Consider the following 22,083-nt stretch of genomic DNA (forward strand, 5'->3'; position numbering starts at 1 on the left):
ATAACATATTGTAGTTTTAGGAACAGAAAACTGTATTGAGATCAAATGTTTCATCTATGAGAAAATGTGCAGAATGTCAGCCAAAATCCTTCTCGTTCCATCTTCTCCTACTGCCGGCCAGTGGGCTTCCTCTCACTACCACATTTGGTAATGAGTGGAAACGCTAAGCGGATGCTTCACATTTATACATCCGGTGATATATCTGTCTCACTGTGGTATTAGGCTTTTGCCGCGTTCACATAACTAGCCGAAAAACTAGGAAACTCGTATAACTACAACCAGTTACCAAGTCAGAAATTAACGAGTTTCCTAGTTCTGGCTAGCATCTGAACGCGGCATATTACCCGCAGCCACCATTCTCCCGGATGACAGAATGAACCGAAGGGGTATATCGACCTCGCCAACTTGTAGTCCTAAAAAACGGAAATCCGTTACCTCTGGCTCGTTCAGCCATTCACATGGGGAAAATGAATGAGGAAATAATATGGTTTTGGGGTAAAGGCGGAAAATAAAGTCTGAGGTTAGCACAGGTTTAGGAGACGTTTTGTTCTATGAGATAATATCAGTCAGTTAATATGACCTTTAAAAATTATGAAGACTTTTATGTGCTTTTTTCCTTCTTCATAAACGCTTAAAAATGCACAAAAAAGTGACGTTAGCTGAACAAAACGAATAATATATCCTAAGCCTGTGTTTACCACATACCTTATTTTTCGGCATTTATCCAAAAACCCTACAAAAACTCCATTCATTTTGTACAACGAACCATGGCGGAGTTGGTGCATACAAAAAGACGCCATTAATATTTATCTCTATAACAGAGTAGGATTTCAGAACGTGTCGTTCACTGAAGGCGCACCCGGTCAGTGCGCGTAGTTTGTTTACCAACTGCGCTGGCGCAAACTTGTCAATATTGCCAACTAGCAGGATTCAGACAAAGACGTTAGCCATAATTTGACAGCTCGACCATGTCTGCCTCGGCCGCTAGAGATCCTGTTGCTAAAAAGAAGCATGTTCGTTTCGCTAGAATGGAGGAGGATGATGATGATGATAACGATGACCAAGAGGAAGATACTCTGTTTGACAAGAGGAAAGACACGAGACGAGGGCTGAAGAGTGTAATGAAAGGGAGGAAGAGAAGTTCGAATTCAGAGTTCGATGATGAGGTTGAAATCATCGATGGAGGTGGCAGGGCCAGCGGTTCTGGAGGCTGCAGCAGCTGGATGATCACCTTAGCGCTCTGTGCGTCATTCCTCGGCCTGGTAATGATGAATGCTTTTGATTAGGCTAGTAGGCCAGCCAAAGGGACTGGATTGGAACCATTCTGTCATCATATGATATCTGAGAATTGAATAGGGTCTCTGGTTTTATTGCATGGTTTGTTTTACATGGACATTATTGTTCTGGTTGTTTCTCTATCACCATATCTTCACTAAAACTAAAATATAGGTTTTCTGTACGTGTTTTAAAGCTTCATCTAATTTTACATGAGTCTCACATGGTCAGTAACTATTCCTATTCCCATTCGATAATATCTAGCATTTCCAAGATTCATTCATTTGTTCATTAGTTATGTGATTGTGGTTAGTGGCATATACTAAGACAATGGTTACTTTCTTATTCTCAGGTAAAATGAGCGTTTGTTAGGGATATATTCTGAATGAGCCGGATTTGCATTTCATGGCTGTAAAACTAGCTCTTCAACTTCAGAACAGGTTTAAAAGGTTCCACCCCTTTTTTCCCTTCAAAGTTTCGCCAAAAATGACATACCCAAATCTAACTGCCTGTAGATCAGAACCTGAAGCAATAATAAGCATATTCTTGATACCATTTGAAAGCAAACACATTGAAGTTGTTGAAAATGTGAAATTAATGTAGGTGAATATAACACATTAGATTTGGTAAAAGATAATACAAATACATTTTTGTATTTTTTTTGTAACATCTTTGAAATGACTGATCCAATGAACCATTGCATTTCTGTTCAAAATGTTGTATTGAATTGGTTTATTAATACATTTTCAAGTTCATAACTGTGCATTCTCCTCGCACAATAGCATGGTATGTTTCACTGTAATAGCTACTGTAAATTGGACAGTGCAGTTAAATTAACAAGAATTTAAGCTTTCTGCCAATATCAGATATGTCTATGTTCTGGGATTTTTTTGTTGTTACTTACAACCTCATGCTAATCGCATTAGCCTACGTGAGCTCAACCTTCCCGCGGGGAACCCACCAATCCTATAGGGGTTAAGTAATTAAGCTTTTACTTTTTGACACCTGTCCAAAGGTACAATTTCGAATAACTGCCGCCTTCCCGAAAGGGAAATAAAACCCCAAAATGTCACACTTTATATTATTTAACATTGGCTGCCACAAATAAAGTTCAAAATAACCTTAGAATATTACTGTATATATCCTAGAAAAATGTAACCACTGTTTGCCTAAGAACTTGGAGAAAGCTCTGAGATATGCGCTTACTTATACTTGCCTGTAGTACAGTGTACTAGTTTATTATGTATGTGTTCCAGGGGATGAGTATCTCTGTCTTAGGCCCCACATTTCAAGACCTTGCCATCAACGTCAACCAGAACATCAGCAACATCTCCTACATCTTCGTAGGCCGCTCGATGGGCTATATAGGCGGCTCTGTGTTGTCCGGGATTCTCTTTGACTGCATGAACAGCCATCTGCTGCTGGGTATGTCTAACAGACTAAAATATACCTAGACTTAACTAAAATACAAATACATGGTGTCCATTGGCTCTGAAAAACATTACATTTAACCTCTAAGATATTATTGTGGTCCTGTGAGGCTATGAGTTCATAGAGCATGGCGCTAGCTATGCCAGGATCATACGTTTGATTCCTGCCCAGGCCACCCATACGAAATATGTATACATGCATGATTGTAAGTCGCTTTGGATAAAAACGTCTGCTAAATGGCATTTATTATTATTAATATTAGTATTATATTAGTATACAGTATGCATTTGTTGTTGTTGTTATTATTATATTAGTATACAGTATGCACAGTGAATGCACCACCTTTGCTTGTCAAAGAATGCCAATGGTTGTTTTTGTGGGTGATCATGACTTTTATATGGTGCATGCTGGTTGAATACACCCCACTCCTCCTAACACTGTATCTTCTCCACAGGCCTCTCCATGCTGGTCACAGCGTTTGGGATGTTTGCCATCCCTTTCTCTAAGACGGCCCTTCTCCTCACTGCCCTGATGTCCAGTATTGGAGTTTCCATGGGCTTTCTAGATACAGGTGCAGTTAATCTCACAGTCTTTATCTCTAAGACAGTAAATATGTATCTACTGCACACAGTACAAGAAGTGGTAGTCAGTGAATGTCTCTGACGCTGTTTACTGTCCTCTCTGGTAGGCGGTAATGTCCTGATCCTGCAGACGTGGGGGGATCAGGCTGGCCCCCACATGCAGGCCTTGCACTTCAGCTTCGCTGCTGGGGCCTTCGCCTCGCCCATCATCGCCAAGCTGCTGTTTGGAACGGACCTGGACGTGGCTACAAACAGCAGCATGGAAGCCTCGGTGGCAAACTCCACCTCCCCATCTGTCACAGACCACGTGCCCCAAACTATGTCCTCTCCTACGGTTATTCGCTTCGTCCACAGTAGCAGCACCCTCAAGTCCATGTGGGCCTATGTTGTGATTGGTGGTTTCATCCTGTTCGTCTCCCTCGTCTTCTTCATCCTTTACGCCCGCCACAGCCCCTCTAGTGGCAGGGCCCAGACCCCCTCAGGGAAACCCCTGGTGTCCAAGCACCACAACGCACTCATCGCTATGCTCTTTGTCTTCTTCTTCTGGTACGTGGGGGCCGAGGTGGCGTACGGCTCCTTTATCTTCACCTATGCTAAGGATTACATTCATATGGACGAGGCCCAGGCAGCAGGGCTCAACTCCCTGTTCTGGGGAACGTTCGCTGCCGGCCGGGGCCTGGCCATCTTCTTTGCGACCTGCATGCACCCAGGCACCATGATTCTACTGAGCCTGGTGGGCTGCACCCTGTCCTCCCTGTTCCTCACCCTCTTCAACAGCAACAGGGTGGCCCTGTGGGTCTGCACTGGTGTCTATGGTGCCTCCATGTCGACCACTTTCCCCAGTGGCATCTCCTGGGTGGAGCAGTACACCACGGTGACCGGGCGCTCTGCTGCGGTGTTCGTGGTGGGGGCGGCCCTGGGGGAGATGGTGCTGCCCGCCCTGGTGGGCTTCCTACTGGGAAGGATCCATGATCAGCCCTTGCTAATGTACCTGGCCCTGGGCACCGCCACCATCACCTCCATCCTCTTCCCCTTCATGTTCTGGCTGGCCTCGTCCCCCAGCGGCCCCGGTAGGACACTTCGCACCAGGAGCCACATGGAGCCTGACGACAGCGAGTACCGCCAAGCCTTGCTGGACTCGGGCGCCAATGATGAGGAAGAGGAGCAACAGCGGGAACAGAAGCAGGATGACGAGGCCGACCAGTGGAATGATGCCGACTTCGAGGTCATCGAGATGGATGACGCCAGCCTTATGATCTCTCCTAATAAAGCGGCGCTCTCTTCTCCGAGCAAAGCGCTCTCTTTATCTCCTAATAAAGCGTTGTCATCTCCTAACAAAGGGCTTCCACCACCTGATGTTGCTGGGACATCAGGGGACACCACTGCCACATCTGTCCCCGCTACTCTCCAGTCCCTAGAGCCAACAGTTGGGGCCTCTTTCTCAGACTCTATCTCTCTCCAGGGAGACTCACCCAGACGGAAACTGCTGCGTTCCCTGGACCGGCAGAAGAGAGACTAGGGGCTAGATTCAGTTAGATCAAGCATTAACCGGCGATTGCCGACACCCCCATAGCTGGTGTTTTGGTGGTGTATCTGCATTAGAGCTGTCAAATCGGAGCTGCTGCTCTCGTGGTCATTGTCACGAAGCCATACTCGTCCCACTCATGTTAGAAGTCCAGAACGAGAAAGTGTAGATTATGTAGAAATAATGACGCTCAAATGTAAAATCATTAAACAAAATTAGGATGTCTATCAGCCTAATCGAAGTGTAGATTTATATCTCACATTCCACTAAACAACTTGTAAACAAGCTGCATGGGATTTCTCTTAATGCGACTACGTGCAGCCAATGGCAATATCCGCTTTAGGTATAATGCCGGGAGCCACTTGTGGATTTGACAGCTCTAATGCAGTTCCACCTCTGACACTCTGCCTGGGAGCCCGCGATTCAATCGGATTAACAGTAAGGCCGGGATTCAATCCTAAAGCCAGGATTGCATCCGATCGTGCTTTGTCTGCAATGTACCTTTTTAAAGGCAATTTCCTCGCGTTCAGGGACCACGTTTACAGTCAATGCTGCATATGTCGAAATTACCCTTAAATTGTGCATTGTCACAAAGTGCGATCGGAATGAATACCGGCCTAAGGGCTCTAGTCTTGAGAAATGCGCCATTACTCCAAGTGCTTTAAAGACGTTACTGTATTCTAGAAGAGCCATGGCTCTCTTCAGAAAAACTTGTTGATGTCTGATTGTCCGTGACTGTAATCGGACCTGTTTAGTTTAACACACGTGTAAATGTTTAATACTACAGATTTACAGTGCAATATAATTTACCCCACTCCTACATCATTTGAAGCTGTACGCTGTGGTGGAAATGGGATTTGTTTAAACATTAAAACCCCTTGCCACTGTTGCTGGTAATGAATTATAACAGTTACATTAGTGATTTCACAGTAGTGCAACACTAAACGTTTTTTTCCTTTAGATATCCTAAAGACGTCATTTTCTTTGTCATATTTATATTTAGTAAATATTTGAATTATCAGCCGTTAAAGATAGGAATTTTGAATCATTTGTTTTTGTCAGACCTTTGTTTGAATATATGTCGCATTCACGTGCTAGTTGGAACTAGGCAACTCAAACATGTTAGACTTGCTAACTCGTTGTAGAAAGATGTTCCCGAGTTTCCCACTTAGAAAGTATCAGAATCAAGCCTCTGGGCAAAGATGTAAAATCAAATCAAATTTTATTAGTCACATGCGCCGAATACGACAAGTGTAGACCTTACAGTGAAATGCTTTACTTACGAGCCCCTAACCAACAATGCAGTTTAATTAGATGTTCAGGAATCTTATGGCTTGAGGGTAGAAGCTGTTTAGAAGCCTCTTGGACCTAGACTTCGCGCGCCGGTACCGCTTGCAAGCAGAGAGAACAGTCTAGGACTAGGGTGGCTGGAGTCTTTGACAATTTTTAGGGCCTTCCTCTGACACCGCCTGGTGTAAAGGTCCTGGATGGCAGGAGGCTTGGCCCCAGTGATGAACTGGGCCGTACGCCCCAACCTCTGTAGTGCCTTGCGGTCAGTATTTGCCATACCAGGCAGTGATGCAACCAGTCAGGATGCTCTCGATGGTGCAGCTGTAGAACCTTTTGAGGACCCATGTCAAATCTTTTCAGTCTCCTGAGGGGGAATAGGTTTTGTTGTGACCTCTTCACGACTGTCTTGGTGTGCTTGGACCATGTTAGTTTGTTGGTGATGTGGACGCCAAGGAACTTGAAACTCTCAATCTGCTCCACTACAGCCCCGTCGATGAGAATAGGGGTGTGCCCAGTCCTTTTCCTGTAGTCCACAATCCTCCTTTGTCTTGATCACGTTGAGGGAGAGGTTGTTGTCCTGGCACCACACGGCCAGGTCTCTAACCTCCCTATAGGCTGTCTCGTCGTTGTCGGTGATCAGGCCTACCAATGTTGTGTCATCGGCAAACTTAATGATGGTGTTGGAGTCGTGCCTGGCCGTGCAGTCATGAGTGAACAGGGAGTACAGGAGCGGATTAAGCACCCACCCCTTAGGGGCACATGTGTTGATGATCAGCGTGGCAGATGTGTTGTTACCTACCCTTACCACCTGGGGGCAGCCAATATCTATTCCATATTGGTTCAACAGAATTGAATTAAAATGACGTGGAAATGATGATTCAACCAGTGTATGCCCAGTGGGAACCACTACACAAATAAGTTACATTCATTTTATCTCAGAGGTTCCAGAGTTTCCGATAGCACATGAACACAGCATGTTTTTTTCTCTCACTTTTCTGTAAACATTTTTTTATTTAAGTCTTGTGCTGTGATGAATTGTCTAGTAATCTGTAGTTTTTCCATACAGATGTGTGATCACGTTTTGAATTTTTGTATTAAAACAAATCAAAGCCATGAAAAATACTAAAACACAAAGACTAGAGAATTTAATACATTGAGTTTTATTATATCAATCTTCAACCTCCACCCACAGCAATGTCCATTAAAAACAAAGCAAGAAACACTTCCTTCATATTTTTTGTTGTACATTTACATTTATACAAATACACAGATCCTGTGTATAGTTGTTTGAGAAATAATATAATCCATCTTGACATGGGTAGATGACATATGCTGTTTTAACATGGAGAAAGCATTAGAAATGTGTACAAAACAAATATGCACAAGGAAATAATATATACTCTTGCCATAAATTATCAAAATACAGTATTGCAACAGTCCCAGAAGTAAAAACTGAAATGAATACTCCCCATCCTCTTTTCATAGGCATTAGTGCCTCAGGGTATAATGATAATATGCTTTTTCATAACTGACAAATTGAGGCTAAAAGAGACACAATGGCACACAAACAAAATGCATAAAAACTAGTTGATTTGTTTTCATTTTTTAATGCCGATGCACAGATAATTCAAATGGGCACTTTACAAGAACTATTTACCAAAGATTGTATTTGATATAAAAAAAGGAAATGTAGTTAAACAGTGTTTTCTTTAGTCAACCTTTGCGTCGTAAGGAGCTCCTTAGAAATACTGTTCAGACTTTTTAAGTCTTGCATTTACAAATTGCTACAGCGCCTACAAAATAAAAACGGTAGGGGCCTCTTCGGTCAAGAGTTAATGCCATCTTTATGATACAGAAGAGACTATATCTCCATCCATCCCGAAGAAAGAAAAAAAAAACATCAGCTTCAATCACAACCAACCAATAGCAGCTAATGAAGACACAGTGAGCGAGGGAGAACGAGCCCTTGAAAACCACTCCCTCGTCTCCTTCAGGAGGCCCAAACCCAGCCGGTCTGCACTTAGAGCAGAAATACTTGTATAACAAATAACAACGGGACAACATGAAAACCCAACGGGGTTCAATCAAAGCACCATTTAAAAAGGAAAAGACAGGGAAACACGGCTGGATGAGACAGCGTTGGTTTTAGCACCAGAGTAGCTGTGCTGCGCAGTGGGCCACGGGGTCGTTCACAATCCGAACTGCTCCAGGAGCTGTCGGAGGTAGGGGGCCTTGGTGAGCTGTCTGTTGACCCGGGACAGCTTGTAGAGCACCGGACAGTCCAGAGACACACACGGGACCTGCCGCTCCGCACTGCCGCTGCAGTTCCGACAGATCTGGACCAAATGGAAAACAGGTTGATTGGTTAATGGAGTTTAAACACTGATGAATCTTTATAGCTTCTGCTCTATCTACAAGAACCTCACAAACCAGTTGGAGTGAACTATCCCTCTAATATTACATGATAGGGCTAAAAATACAACTCTAAGCTTAGCTCGATTTCCATCTCACTGTACTCTTGACTCTCTAAAACTCAAATGCAGACAGTGCTTGGAGACTACTCAGCATCGGCTTGTGGTACACTACATGACCAAAAGTATGTGGACACTTGCTCGTCGAACATCTCATTGCACCCCCCATCCTGCTGCTATAACATCCTCCCTCCACTCTTCTGGGAAGATTTTCCACTAGATGTTGGAACATTGCTGTGGGGACTTCAGCCACAAGAGCCTTAGTGAGGTCGGGCACTGATGTTGGGCATTCAGGCCTGGCCTGCAGTCAGCTTTCAAATTCATCCCAAAGGTGTTCGATGGGGTTGAGGTCAGGGCTCTGTGCATGCCAGTCGAGTTCTTCTACACCGATCGACAAGCCATTTCTGTATGGACCTAGCTTTGTGCAAGTCATGTGAAACAGGAAAAGGGCCTTCCTCAAACTGTTGCCACAAAGTTGGAAGCACAGAATCGTCTAGAATGCCACTGTAGCATTAAGATTTCCCTTCACTGGAAATAAGGGGCCTAGAAAAACAGCCCCGGACCATTATTCCTCCTCCACCAAACTTTACAGTTGGCACTATGCATTATGGCATGTAGTGTTCTCCTGGTATCCGCCAAACCCAGATTGTCCATTGGACTGCCAGATGGTGAAGCATGATTCATCACTCCAGAGAACGCATTTCCACTGCTCCAGAGTCCAATGGCGGCGAGCTTTACACCACTCCAGCCGACGCTTGGCATTGCGCATGGTGATCTTAGGCTTGTGTGCGATGGCTCGGCCATGGAAACCCATTTCATGAAGCTCTCAAACAGGTCTTGTGCTGGATTTGCTTCCAGAGGCAGATTGGAACTCGGTAGTGAGTGTTGCAACTAAGGACAGACGATTGCTACTCGCTACAACACTCTCCAGTCCCATTCTGTGAGCTTGTGTGGCCTACCACTGAGCTGTTGTTGCTCCCAGAAGTTTCCACTACACAACAGCAGCATGTACAGTTGACCGGAGCAGCTCCAGCAGCGCAGAAATGTGCCGAACTGACTTGTTGAAAAGGTGACATCCTATGATGGTGCCACGTTGAAAGTCACTGAGCTCTTCAGTGAGGCCATTCTACTGCCAATGTTTGTCTAAGGAGATTGCATGGCGGTATGCTCAATTTTATAAACCTGCCAGCAGGGGTGTCCGCATACTTTTGTATATATAGTGTAAGTTGCCAATGGTGTGCTCCCCCCCCGATCTTTCACCTTTAGCAGCTGGTCCTGCTGGCTCTCCCAAAGGCGCATGTCCTGGTAGAGAGTGACGGCCACGCGTTGGGGCTCAGCACGGCAGCTGGCACACACCCCTAGCTGGGTGAGCTCGTCACACACAGGACAGTGCAGCGTGGTGAAGTACTGGGAGATAGTCCCCTTCCTCCTCACTTCCTCCCCTCGGGCCACCATGGAGCATGACGCCTTTTGGACCTGAAGACAGAGGACATGTCTAGAGCCATGGACTAGGATAGATTTCTGGTGATAAATAAGGTATTTAAAAAAAAAAAGACATTCACTATTTGACAGGTCAGACTATTTTTGCCTCAAACTGGTGTCAAACTAATTTCATGGAGGGCTTAGTGTCTGCAGGTTTGTGTTTTTCTCCCTTTCAATTAAGACCTACACAACAAGATGAGGGGAGTTCTTTGACGAATTAAGGTCACTAATTAGTAATCAATTTGAAAACCCGCAGACAGGCCTTTGTTTTAGAAAACAGTGTTTGCCACCTCCAGTCCTCCAGTCCCCCCAACCGCACACGTTTGTCGTTAGCCTGCTTCAGACCGAAGGGCAAGGGAGACATGGCTCTTTTAGACAAGTGTTGCTCAAAGCCATCCTGCAGTACTTCCAACTGTACACGTTTTTGGAGAAACGCACCTGATTCAACTCACCCAGGTCTTGGTGATTAGTTGACAAGTGGAATCAGGCGAGTTTGTCCGGAGCTACAACAAAAACGAGGCACAGCAGGACTGAAGTTGAGAAACACAGGTCTGAAAAGAGCCTCCGTGCCCTTCAGTCTGAAGCAGGCTAACGAGACAACAGTATGAAATCTGCATGTCCTTTACACAACTCGCCACTAGATGGAATCATTGGCATTTCAAAAAGGACATGCCTAACAATGACTTGGGTACGAGATTGGATATTTGTCTCATTTGATTCCCGACGTGTAGCCCTTTTTTTCTTTTGTTCTCTGTCTGCACGACAGTCCGGACAAAGCTTTCAAAACACCACCGCTGCTTCAGTGGTCGGTGTGTGTGTCATCAAACGTCTACTCTCTCCTGCATGGATCTATCATCGGTTTGATGAATCCCAGTAACTAACTAGAAGAGCTGTGAGACCAGAGGGAGACACATTTTAAGAGTCCGACAACCCCCCCCACCCCTCTTTCATAGCCTCACCCTGGGGAGCTCCTGGTACCAGCTGAGCACATCGACACCGATGAGCTGGAAGATGCGCCTCAGCGGGGGCAGGATCTGCTTGGTGATGTAGTAGGTGGCGTTGAGGCGCAGGCCCGGGTCCTGCAGCACCTCCAGGGGCCGCCGCACCAGCTGAATGAGGGGCACGCCGGGCGTCCCGTACACGATCACGTAGGGCACCCGCTCGCCCACCCGTGGCTCCAGGCGCCGGTCATAAGCCATCATACGCCTGGGGGGGGGGGGGGGCAGGACAGAGCATTGGAATGGCTGTTTCATTATAATCTAGCACCCCAAATATGTGCAGTGGTATAGGACCACACATACATACAGTACTCAGATTTCATTTGATTAATTTATCACAATTGTTGTTTTTTTAAACCAAAGTACAAATATCTGAATAAAATATGATGCATTTGCTCCTTGTTTTTGTACTGCAGTAGTACTACTGACTATAATAAATTGTAATACATTTCCTGAATCACACAGAATATTTTTCCCCTTTAACCATGTCTCTGAAATCAGGTTTTGCCACCCATTATGGGCTGGGTTGCTAGGCAACTGTCTCAGGTACAGTACACTGAGCTAGGCCCGTTGTAGTGCAGGCAGACAATGGACATTGTGGGGAATCAGTAAGTGGCTTCACAAAGGGCACACAGCCAGATGAGAGGAGAGGAAGGTCTCACACACACACACACACACACACACACACTTCAACAAGCCACTCCACAGAAACACACTAGTTAGACATGCAATGACATTTAGGCACTGCCATATTGCCATATCCACACTCAAGATTTCTCAAAGATGCCACTGTCAATTCAACCCCGTCGTGTCATAAACACACAGTAGGACTACACTCCCCTCAGGCGGCGTGTTGTTGGTGTACCTGGTGAGCTCCAGAGCAGGGACGCAGGCCCCCGGCCGGTAGGAGCCGCTGCCCCTGTACTCCTTAGCGAAGGTCAGGTCCTGCATGCTGGCCTTGGCCTCCAGCACCTTCACACACTGACGCTGCACAAACTGCTTCACCAGGCTGATGTCCCGCGTCTCAAACAGCAGCTTGATGGAACGCTCCAAAATCTAGGGAGACGGACGGACGGACGGGGGGTTTTGCGCATATCAGACACCAGTCTATTTCTACACGTTGACCAGGCTGACTGTGATGGTATAGAACTGATTCCCATGTGTGCGCTTTGCATTCATCTGAACACGGGCTGCTAGTAGAAATCTGGCAGGATTGTGAAGGCTGTAGACGGAGAAGGCAGAAGAATCGGTCAAATTTTGCCCGGTTACCTTGGAAACAGCAGTGCATCCGTCTCGGCGCACAGTTTCGATCCCCTTGGCGTCAAACACGGGGTCCTTCTGGTCCAGGCTCTCGTACATGTAGCCCACGTAGCGCTTTTTCGTCTGGAGCACGCACGGGAGGTACACCTGGGATCACACACACACAGAGAGAGGAATTAAAAACTATTAAATCACACACACACTCATACATACATTCTGTGGGCTTCAATACAGACAGCCAGTCTAGCAACCTCATACTGTACTGAGCAGGACTGTACCTTCTCAAACTTCAGCTTGACAGGTTTAGGGTTGGTAGCAGTCACCGCCTCGGCAATCTCGTTGCCGATCTTGAAGGCCTGCTCTTTAGTCGCTCCCTTTAGCAGGACAAACATGCTGGAAGAGACACAAGCAGAGGTTAAGAAAAAAAAGAGGAAGCCTCCGAAAACCCGAGGGCCCAATACCTCACGCTTCCCACTCTCTAGGCTTGTCCCTACCTGTCTGTGTCACCATAGACAACGTGGGCTCCCCACTTCTTGGTGTCGTTGACCAGCTTGATGGCCCTCTCCAGGGTTTCCCTGGCCTTGTGGACAATACTATCTCCAACCTGTAGAGACAATAGATGGAGATACGTATGAGAAAAAGGCAGAGATAAGGTTACTGACGGGGGGAGAGAAAGATATATCATGGAGTTTTGGGTAAGTGTGCCAGATGTTAGCGTGACCCCTCACCTCTACGCTGGGCATACGTCCGGAGTAGTGAGCGGCCGTGTAGCCGAAGGTGACGTTGGCGATGAGCTTGAGTCCCAGCTGCCTGGCGTCCAGGAGCCTCATCAAGGCCTTGTCCTGCTTGTAAGTCTTCATGGAGCGCTTCACCATGAACCGCGTGTTCAGGATCTCATCCAACATACTGGGCAGGACCCCCTTCCTCACCGTGGGCTGAGCAGGGAACAGAGACATTGGCACAGACAGACAGACAGACAGAGTTAAACTCAATAGTTCCATAACAGTTTCATTTATTTCAGCAAAACCCACCTTCCTTTCATAAGGAAAAGGTGAACCTATCAGAAGAGTTGTACCTTGACAAAAGCGATGCCGTTGGGAGAGATGGTGATGTCATTGCGGAGCTGGTAGAGGAGCTCAGGGGGGACCCGCAGGGAGGTGCAGCCAAACTTAAACTCATCGGGCCTGAAACATGACACAGTGATCGGTCTCTGTACCTTGACTGACATCTCACTCTACCAAACTAGAAGGTGAATGTATGCGTGTATGCATGTATGTATGCATGTATGTGTCTTACGTTCCCATGCTCTCCACGTGGCCCAGGCAGGTAGAGTAGCAGTAGTTGTAGGCGATGACGATGGAGGGGTAGAGCGACTGGAAGTCCAGCACCACCATAGAGTTGCTGTAGAAGCGCGACTCAGGCTCCATGACCAACGGGATGCACTGCGGCACCCTCTGCTGGGCTCTCTGCTGAATGCTGGGCGTCACGGGGATATAGTTCATGGGCTTGGCCACGCGCAGCATCATGGACTCCACACGGTACTGCAGGGAGAGGAGAGAGATGAGGAGAGAGGGCAGAGTGGACTTTCTCAGACTGATCACTGACAACTTGTACTCCATGCGGTTTAGCGCAGTCTCGACAAAACGTGTCCTCGTTTCCCCTTGATCATCTTGCCTTTAATTTGTGGTATGTAGTACTTGTTCTGACCATCACCAATTCCTAAACACCTTCTAGTTTACCGCAGGAGGCGGTAGAAGTGAGCCAGACAGAAACTCCTCCTGGACTTCAAACTGTCCCGATATGCTTTCTTAACTCCTCTTATAGTTGAAAGGCAGTTGTCAAACCACATAAAGACATGAGACAGTGAGCGAAACACCAGAAGAACGCAGCGCCTGCAGAGCAAAACATTACATCAACACAGCGTGCCAATCCACACCGCAGCCAATAGCCCAACATTTCTGAGATCCGCTGGTTTCCTGACCTGGGATCCCCTGGTGAGCACGTGGTAGAACTGGATCCCGAACACCCTGGCCAGCTCGCTGGTCCTGCCGATGATGTCGTGCTGCTGGAGAAGTTGCATGGTGCCGCCCAACCGGCTCACATAATAGTCCACCATCTTCCACCTGGCAGGCACACAACACAGAGTCATACTGCAAGACGGAACAACCCCGTTTCATGGTCTTGATTCAGTTTCAACTTGAATCGCTATGCAAAACCAATAGACGAGTTGATCACCAAACAGAGTGACGATGGTTATAATGTAAGCACGGTGAAAAAGAGAAGGTAGGTGGGTGCGGTGCCCACCTGTGCAGGTCCGTGTTGTGGTCGAACCAGTCCGACAGGGTGCGGGGGCTGTACAGGGGGAAGCGCTGGTGTAGGACGTGGAAGGCCACATTCTCAAAACTGTAGTTGTTCAACGTTACCTGGTTTTAAAAAATTAAATACAAATTAAAAAGGAAATAAACTCCTACAAATGACCCCAGAAACCAACACGAGACGATTCATAGCCAAATGATCTGCAGCTACACACTGTTGATTTGAATTATTTATACAGTGGAAAGGTTTGGCAGCGTCGATTCTAAGCGATAGATGATGTCTGCGGCGGCAACAGATACCTCGGTCTTCATGATCCTCCACAGGTTGATGACGATGCGGCCGATGATGTGTATCTCCGTCATGGTGTCCGCTCCGTACTCATCCCTCTCCGCGGCGAAACGGTTCTCCTTGGCGTCACCTGAGGACAGACAGACGTCACTACACCCGACGGAGGAGCAGCCAGACGACATCTAGCCGCATTCTCCTTTGACTGGGAACGGCTGGCTGTAGAATGTCAGGGAGAAACCTGCTTGACGCTTCTGTATGAGAGCCAATACTATTACAATACAGTGTTGTGGCAGCAGAGAGGGCAAGGGTGAGTGCTACCCTACCTGGCACCCTGGAGAGCTGCTGGCAAAGGTCAAAGTTGAGTGCCGCTGCCCGCTGGAGGATGTAGCCCCAGGAACGCATCTGGACTTCATAGCCTACCAGCATGTCTGGGTCAAACCTGCCACGACCGAACAGAGATGTTAACAGCCACAGTACACGTGTTTAACAGTGGCCTCAACAAATCAGAAAAGATACGATTTCATAGAAACGGAAACAAGGCATGAATATGTATAACATACATTTAAATCAAAAACAGTGAATTTGCACATGCGCTGTCAGTCTTGGGAACATGAACACCCAGCGAAATATTTAACAACCGATCAGATGTCCATCAAAGCCACTGGTGTGCTTCAGTTCTCCTTTTTTCCGCAATGTAAGGATCAAGGTCAAAACCACAGGAGCCAATACGGTACCTCCTCATGAGAGTGACAACTTCCTGGAACAGCCGCTTCTCATCCACAGCGTAGGTGACCTGCAGTCCTGAGACCCCAGATCTGACCAGCAGGGGTGCTGTTCCTCTGACACCTGGGACACACACACACACAAAACACTGTTCTTTCAGATCCAAGCACAATGACCGTGTACACAATGGCAATATTTGAAGCCAGGTCAGATAAGTGTGGTCCATCCATCCACAGCATGGCGGGAGGGACTGAGGGAGTGACCGCATCACCTTGGCCACTGTCCTGGCAGTCCTTGTCCACCACGATGGCCCCAGTCAGCTGCGTCTTGTCTGAGTCCAGTAGGGGTGCGTCAGAGCTGAAGCAGTAGAATAAGGCACATATGGGGTCAAACTCGGGGTCGGGCTCCAGGTCCCGCCGGGTTCGAGCGTGAAGCTCCATGCTCATCAACGTCAGGTGCTGCACCTACAGACGAAAAGGAAAAGCATGTCACATTCCTTCTGTACCACTACTCTGTGTGTGTGTGTGTGTGTGTGTGTGTGTGTGTGTGTGTGTGTGTGTGTGTGTCACCTCGTGCAGGGCTTTAGCGTCCTGGAGGTTCTGCATGCTGACTTTGAAGCCGTACGAGTTGCTGATGCTGGGGCCCTCGATCTGAGAGTTGTCTTTCTTTGCAACGTTCAAAGCAGCAAACTGGTTCTGGGGACCGAGGTAGAGGGGAATGCACAATCAGATCACGTTAAAGGAGGTGGGGGGGCGGATTCAAATGATCAAAGCTAAATCTGTAAAGTGTCTTGGGTTATTTACTTGTCTGATGCTCTTCATCAATATTCTGAAACCATACATAGCTCATTAAGGTATAGAGGCCAACATTACCATTTCTTTTTTTTAAAAAGAGGCTTTTTGGAGCGAATGGCCTAAAATGAACAGGAGCTTAAATTCTCTGTGTTTTGTCCTGACCTTCATCTGTGTGGTGAGTAGCACTCTCCTCAGGGTGTCTGTGTGTTCCCCTCTCCTGTGCTGCAGTCTCTGAGACGGGGACTCCGCGTCTGGGATTGAACAGAAACCCCCAAAATGAATTCGGGGTGCTGGCGGGGTGGTTCGACGCATAATGACATTCCAGAGGACAAAACAACTGCATGCAGGCGGCTTCCTCCTATTAAAGCTAATTCAATAAATGACTGTGACAGATTAACAATTCTGGTACGCTTGATTAGTCAATTATGCAGTCGTTAATAGCAGCCATAAAAATTTCACACCGAGGTTAAGAAAGAAAGTTGGGAGTAAAGAAAAGCTTACGGCGGGAAGGATAGCGGATGCCATCGCTAATGTCATTTCCCACGGTCGGAGTTAGTGTTAGCGGCCGAGGCAGGATGAAGAGGGATAGGTGCCGACAGCCTGCGGACGGAGAACGATGGGGCTTACCTTCAGTCAAAGGGGTGCTGCACACGGGTTCCGACTCGCCCCTGCACCTGCGTCTCCTGAGGACTGGGGTGCTGTGGAGCTGAAGGTGGGGGCTGGTCCTCTCCCTGTCCCCTCGGCTCTTCGTGGAAGGCAAGGGAGAGGGACTGAGGAAGTGCTTCTCCTCGCTCCTCTCTGGGGAGGTGCAGAGCCTGGGGGACAAGGGTGACCCTAGATCTGACCCTCTCCTCTCCACCTCTACTCCATCTAGTCCTGAGGGGCTGGGCTGCGTGGGCTGCTGCCAGGGCGGTAGGTCTGGCGAGTCTGGAGAGATGGATTTACCATAACACTCCTCCTCAGAGTCTCTGGTGTTAATGTCTGATACAGGCTTCACTCCTCTGGGGCTGTCCTGAGTTTCCACCCCCTCAACAGGTGATATATGTAGAGAGAGATTGTCCCTCTGAGTCCTGATATCGGAGGGCTTCTCAAACCCCTCCTCTTCCTTCAATGCTGGACAATGGAGCAGAGTGGGCTGTTCAGTCCTGTCAGTTTGCTGCTCTTCTCTTATCTGTTCTAACCTTCCCCTCTCCAATGCTCCCATGTCTCTCCTGCCCCTCTGCAGATGCTCGTACTGTTTCCTGGCCTCCAGCCATAGCTGGACGCGCTCGCGGCTGGGGGCGCTCCTACAGGGCAGCAGGATGACCTTCTGGTCCCCGGCTGAAGAGGGGCTGAGCTGGGCCTGGTCTCTGGTGGCTTCTGCTCCCAGGGTGTGAGAGGAGCCGGGCCGGGTCATGGCGGAGAAGGCAGTCTTCCAGAAGTGTAGCCCCTCCAGGGATAGGTCCCCGTTGAACTCAGCCAGCTCCTTGGCCAACCTGGTCTCCACCGTCAACTTACGTCCACCAACCTCCCTGGAGAAGATAAAATGATTGAATGATGTACAACATCATGCCTCACCACAGCCTTAGTCACAGACATATATTGTGTGTAGCGTTTAACCCTTGAATTAATACAAATGCGTTAAGTATTTTTCACATCGGTAGTTGTCAGAAAGTGCTTTTAAAAAGTAAATCAAATCAAATAATCTCGCGATGAGCGCTTCGTGGTCCTACCTGGGTTTCCCTGGAGCGTCTGAGGGGTTGCTGCAGAAGGGCTCCTGAAAGGTGGCCTCAGACATCTCCAGGTCCAGGAGGGTGGTGAGGATCTCTTCCCGGTTGGGAGGGGACATGAGGGGCTTGAGGATGTGGGCTCCCCCTCCTGTCCCCCTGAGGAGCTGGCTGCTGGTCTTCACCTGGGATACGGAGTTAACCGAGCGCGGAGAACTACTGGCCGTGGTCGACGTCAAAGCATCATTCCCCTCCAGTAAGTCTCCGGTCGGTGATCCTTCGTTGTCTGCGAAAGACGCAGAGCTCAGAGGCAGCGGTAAGACGGGGTCGAAGGCAGAGAACAGCAGCTCTTTCCTCTCACAGTGAAAGCCCTGGAAGTGGCTGAGGCCGTGGAGTTTGCCCAGGGACGTTCCCCACTCTCTGCTCCTCAGTAACCTCTCGGAATCCAGAGAAGATAAATGGTTGGAGACAGATTCACCGTTTTCTGGCTTGTCAAAGAGGTCAGGACTCAGAGGTCCAGACAAGCTTCGTTGGAGCACCTCCCCAGACCCAGACAGCCTATCAGGCCTCTTCTCAATGCTCAGCGCCAGCGCAGGGATGGCCTCCTGGGTGATGTCACTCAGGAACTTCTGAGGCAGATTCTTGTCGGTCAGAACAAACTGGCTGCCCATGTACAGGCTGGAGAACTCTGTCTGGCTGCCAATGCCAATAGCGTTGATGTCGAAGTTGTAGTTGTGTGGGAGCTCTGGGGAGAGGCTGTCCTCTATGGAGTAGCAGCTGTCCAGGCCTGGGTCTGACAGGAACACTGGGCTGTCGTCTGACATTGGTGGCTCCTGCTTCACAGGTAACTCCGGCTGAGAGTTCGCCTTACCCTTCCTGCTTCTGGGCTTCTTCTCCTTGGGAGTTGTAGTTCTTGAGACCCGGGGTTTCCGTGGGGTGGCTGACGGAGTTTTCCTGGCTCTTGGTGGCTTGGCTGCAGCAGGGTCTGGTGTGGGGCCAGGGGGCTGTGTTGTAGTGGAGGAGGAGATCTCTGTGCCCACTGTCTGGGTTGGGAGGCACTGACCACCTCTCTGCTGCCTCTTCTGCAGGAGCTTCTTCAGAACAGCCAAGCCAGAGGTATCCTCAGGTAGGGCCTCCCCGTTCCTAAGGCCTGAGTGAGGGGACCCTGATTTGGGGGCGCCCTTACTCTTCCCCACCATGGGGGATTTCACCTGAGGGGGTGTGCACTCATCAACTGTAGTTTCTGCCTTCACAGCACAACCCGGCAGCTGGCCTGGATGCGTTTGGAAGAGTTTGAGAGCAAAGCTTTGGTTCACCTCCATTATGGAGGTCTCATAGTTCTCGGACTTTGGTTCAATGAACTGGGATAGGGATTTAGAGCCAGTGACCCCATGGGAGCCGTCAATGATCTGGCTGGTTTTGTTAGCTGACTGCTGAAAGGGTGGTACGGCCTTTGAAGAGGATTCAGTAGGAGGCGACACATCCTCTGGGAAGAGGAGCTGGGAACTGTCACAGTCTCTGCTTTTTACAGGGGGCTGTTCAGCCTGCTTCTTCCTACGAGGCCTTCGAGTTCTTGTGGTGGTGTTAGTAGAGTCACCACCCACACTCGTCCCATCAACAGTTTCTAGATCTTTCTTTCTCTTCCGTGGAGTCCCAGTAGTACTTTTCCTTCTCGTGGCACTCTCCTTTTTGACTTCCGCCGAAAGCTTATTAGCAGACTTAGTCCGTCTTCTTGGGCTGCTAGGTTTAGCAGTCCGGCTTCGGTTCCGCACACCTCGGCCTAAGGACTCTGGGGGGGTTTCCTGACACACAGAACTGAGACAGGGATCATTTAATGGGTTCATCAACCCATCAGAGGACATGGCTTCCATAAGGGGGTCACTGGGGGACCAACACCGGGGTGGGGTTGAATCAGTGGGGCTAGGGGATCTCTCAGACAGATAACCCAACTCCACCATCACATCAGAGTACTCAGTGGCGTGGTCATTGGCCAGTTCACAGTAACATGGCCGCGGGCACGGCAGAGAGGGCCGAGTCGAGGCTTTCCTGAGGCCTTTAGTCCTTCTAGGCCTCTCGCCCCCCTGCCTGACTCGGACTCGAGGTTTGGGTGGGCCACTGGCCGTTTTCTTAGTGGTGGTGGTGTTGACCTTATTAACCTTTCGTTTGGGCTGTTTCTTATTAGCCTTGGGCTCACTGAGAGGAAACTTGACCGCACAAGACTCTAGAACCTTAGGCCAGAAGGACTTGAGAGGGGCCATTTTAGTGTACGTCTCCAGTTTGTCTGGTGTGAGCACCACCCGCTGCTCCTCAGCACTCACCTTGGCCATCTTCACCAACATGTTCTTCTGACCCTTGAACCTGTTGATGATGATGTACTTGATGATGATGGGTGGCTCCCTTGGCTCCTTTCTGGACATCTTCCGTCGTTTCTGGTACTTGAGTTCCTGCGTGCTGAGGATATAGTTGTCTTTGAAGCGGACGTAGTTGTCTCGGAGGGCCAGAGGGTGTTTCACGCGAGAGGTGCCCGAGTGTTCCCCGTCCTCGCTGCTGTCGTAGCTCATCTTGCGCTTGGCCCTCAGGGTGTACTTGCTGCCAGGCAGACCTGAGGCTTTGGCGCCGGTCACTTTAGCAGGGAGCTCAGGCAGTGGGGCCAACCTGCCCTCCACAGACGCCTCAGTGGGACAGGCAGGGACTGGGGCCGGTGTAGGGGACACGACAGGGGCTGGTAGAGGGGAAGTGGCCAGGGCAGGGGAATGGGCAGGAGCAGGCAATTCTGGGAGTGGTGCTGTGGGTCTAGTCTCCTCTATGACTGACTTTGCCACTGTGTCCGTGCTCTTAGGACAGGCAGGCATGATGGACGTTAAGGCCATGCCCACTTGGCTGTCAGAGCCTAGGCTTTCCCCAGCGTTCGCTTTAGCTTTCTGGGCTGCTGCTGCCGACCTCCTCTTGCCCAGCTTTAGCCTGGACCTGCGTGGCTCTGCCTGCTCTAGCTTGGCGCAGCCGTCAGTCAACTTGTTGCCCACCACCTTCTTGGCGGGCCTGGTAAGGCAGTTGGAGAGAATGACACTGGGGAAGAACTTGTAGTGTGCCTCCTGCTGGGCTACTATGGTCCTCTCGGTCTTGTTCTCCTGATAGTCCTCGTACCGGATCTTCAGCTCGCCCATGTCCCCCTCCTCGCTGCCTCGGCCCATCTCACCCTCCCTCGAGGCAATGAGCTCGTCCTCTTCTATGGGGCAGGGGGCTGGGTTTATACTGTTCCTCGGTACGGGGCTTTTACAGTCTTTCTGACCCAGCTCTAGCTCTGTCTTGCTGGGGCAGTTCCTCAGCTCAGAGTAACACAGGGAGAAGCTCCTGTGGTTCTGCAGGATGGACAGACGATTCTTCTCCACATTCTTGATGCTGCTGTACTTCTTCCTGCTCTGGGTGATCTTCCCGTTGCCGAACGGAAAGACGTCCAGATCCGACTCATCCAGAGCCATCGTCTTCTTCTCGTAGGTGTACAGAGGCCGAACGACGTCCATTTTGTCCACACAGATCTGAGAGACCTCGGCCTGGTTGGCGATGTTGCAGGGAATGGGGTGTTTGACCGGCTGGATGTAAGGTATCTCTTTATTCACCTTGAACCCTGTGGAACACTCATGACTGTGTTGGCTGAGGGAGAGGAAGTGCTTATCAGCTGTGTCCTCTGTGTCCTGTGAGAGGGCTTGCCGGTGCTCCGGGTGTTTGCGGTCTAGGAGGATCTTGGCTGAAGACGGGGGCTCCAGGTGGACTGTCTCCCCAGGAAAGGGGTTCCTCTTCCCCAGGATCTTATCGGCGACGGTGAGGGACGAGTGGGTCCTGGAGCCTTTGTCCGTTACCGATGAATCTAAAGAGGAAATATAACAGGAGAGGAAACATAACATCTCGATACAGTGACAGGAATGTAAGGCAGGAGTCAATGAGA

At 49.0% G+C, this 22,083-nt stretch overlaps 2 protein-coding genes across 3 annotated transcripts in view; one reads left to right on the forward strand and one right to left on the reverse strand.

The window, feature by feature from the left end:
• The first annotated feature begins 253 nt into the window (after nucleotides 1-253).
• Nucleotides 254-5,701, forward strand: mfsd4b (major facilitator superfamily domain containing 4B). The gene is made up of 4 exons (XM_029676981.2): nucleotides 254-1,262; nucleotides 2,532-2,700; nucleotides 3,161-3,277; nucleotides 3,395-5,701. The coding sequence occupies exons 1-4, from the start codon at nucleotides 969-971 to the stop codon at nucleotides 4,804-4,806; spliced, it is 1,992 nt and encodes a 663-aa protein (XP_029532841.1). The 5' UTR covers nucleotides 254-968; the 3' UTR covers nucleotides 4,807-5,701.
• Nucleotides 5,702-7,246: 1,545 nt separating this feature from the next.
• LOC115139499 (DNA polymerase zeta catalytic subunit-like) overlaps nucleotides 7,247-22,083 on the reverse strand; it is a 54,927-nt gene continuing 40,090 nt past the window's right edge. For both annotated transcript variants that reach the window (XM_029676982.2, XM_065026418.1), the window contains 20 exons: nucleotides 18,147-22,005; nucleotides 17,062-17,945; nucleotides 16,597-16,685; nucleotides 16,210-16,335; nucleotides 15,912-16,104; nucleotides 15,652-15,763; nucleotides 15,241-15,356; nucleotides 14,929-15,047; nucleotides 14,618-14,736; nucleotides 14,295-14,436; nucleotides 13,610-13,854; nucleotides 13,389-13,497; nucleotides 13,042-13,248; nucleotides 12,808-12,917; nucleotides 12,592-12,706; nucleotides 12,323-12,460; nucleotides 11,919-12,109; nucleotides 11,015-11,261; nucleotides 9,834-10,049; nucleotides 7,247-8,438 (listed from right to left, as the gene is read on the reverse strand). In XM_029676982.2, coding sequence (XP_029532842.2) covers nucleotides 8,292-8,438; nucleotides 9,834-10,049; nucleotides 11,015-11,261; nucleotides 11,919-12,109; nucleotides 12,323-12,460; nucleotides 12,592-12,706; nucleotides 12,808-12,917; nucleotides 13,042-13,248; nucleotides 13,389-13,497; nucleotides 13,610-13,854; nucleotides 14,295-14,436; nucleotides 14,618-14,736; nucleotides 14,929-15,047; nucleotides 15,241-15,356; nucleotides 15,652-15,763; nucleotides 15,912-16,104; nucleotides 16,210-16,335; nucleotides 16,597-16,685; nucleotides 17,062-17,945; nucleotides 18,147-22,005 — 7,484 coding nt within the window. In that variant the 3' untranslated portion in view covers nucleotides 7,247-8,291. The remainder of the gene's footprint in view (nucleotides 8,439-9,833; nucleotides 10,050-11,014; nucleotides 11,262-11,918; nucleotides 12,110-12,322; nucleotides 12,461-12,591; nucleotides 12,707-12,807; nucleotides 12,918-13,041; nucleotides 13,249-13,388; nucleotides 13,498-13,609; nucleotides 13,855-14,294; nucleotides 14,437-14,617; nucleotides 14,737-14,928; nucleotides 15,048-15,240; nucleotides 15,357-15,651; nucleotides 15,764-15,911; nucleotides 16,105-16,209; nucleotides 16,336-16,596; nucleotides 16,686-17,061; nucleotides 17,946-18,146; nucleotides 22,006-22,083) is intronic.

This window comes from Oncorhynchus nerka, linkage group LG13 (genome assembly GCF_034236695.1).
Source record: "Oncorhynchus nerka isolate Pitt River linkage group LG13, Oner_Uvic_2.0, whole genome shotgun sequence".
In the NCBI taxonomy this organism is placed as follows: Eukaryota; Metazoa; Chordata; class Actinopteri; order Salmoniformes; family Salmonidae; genus Oncorhynchus; species Oncorhynchus nerka.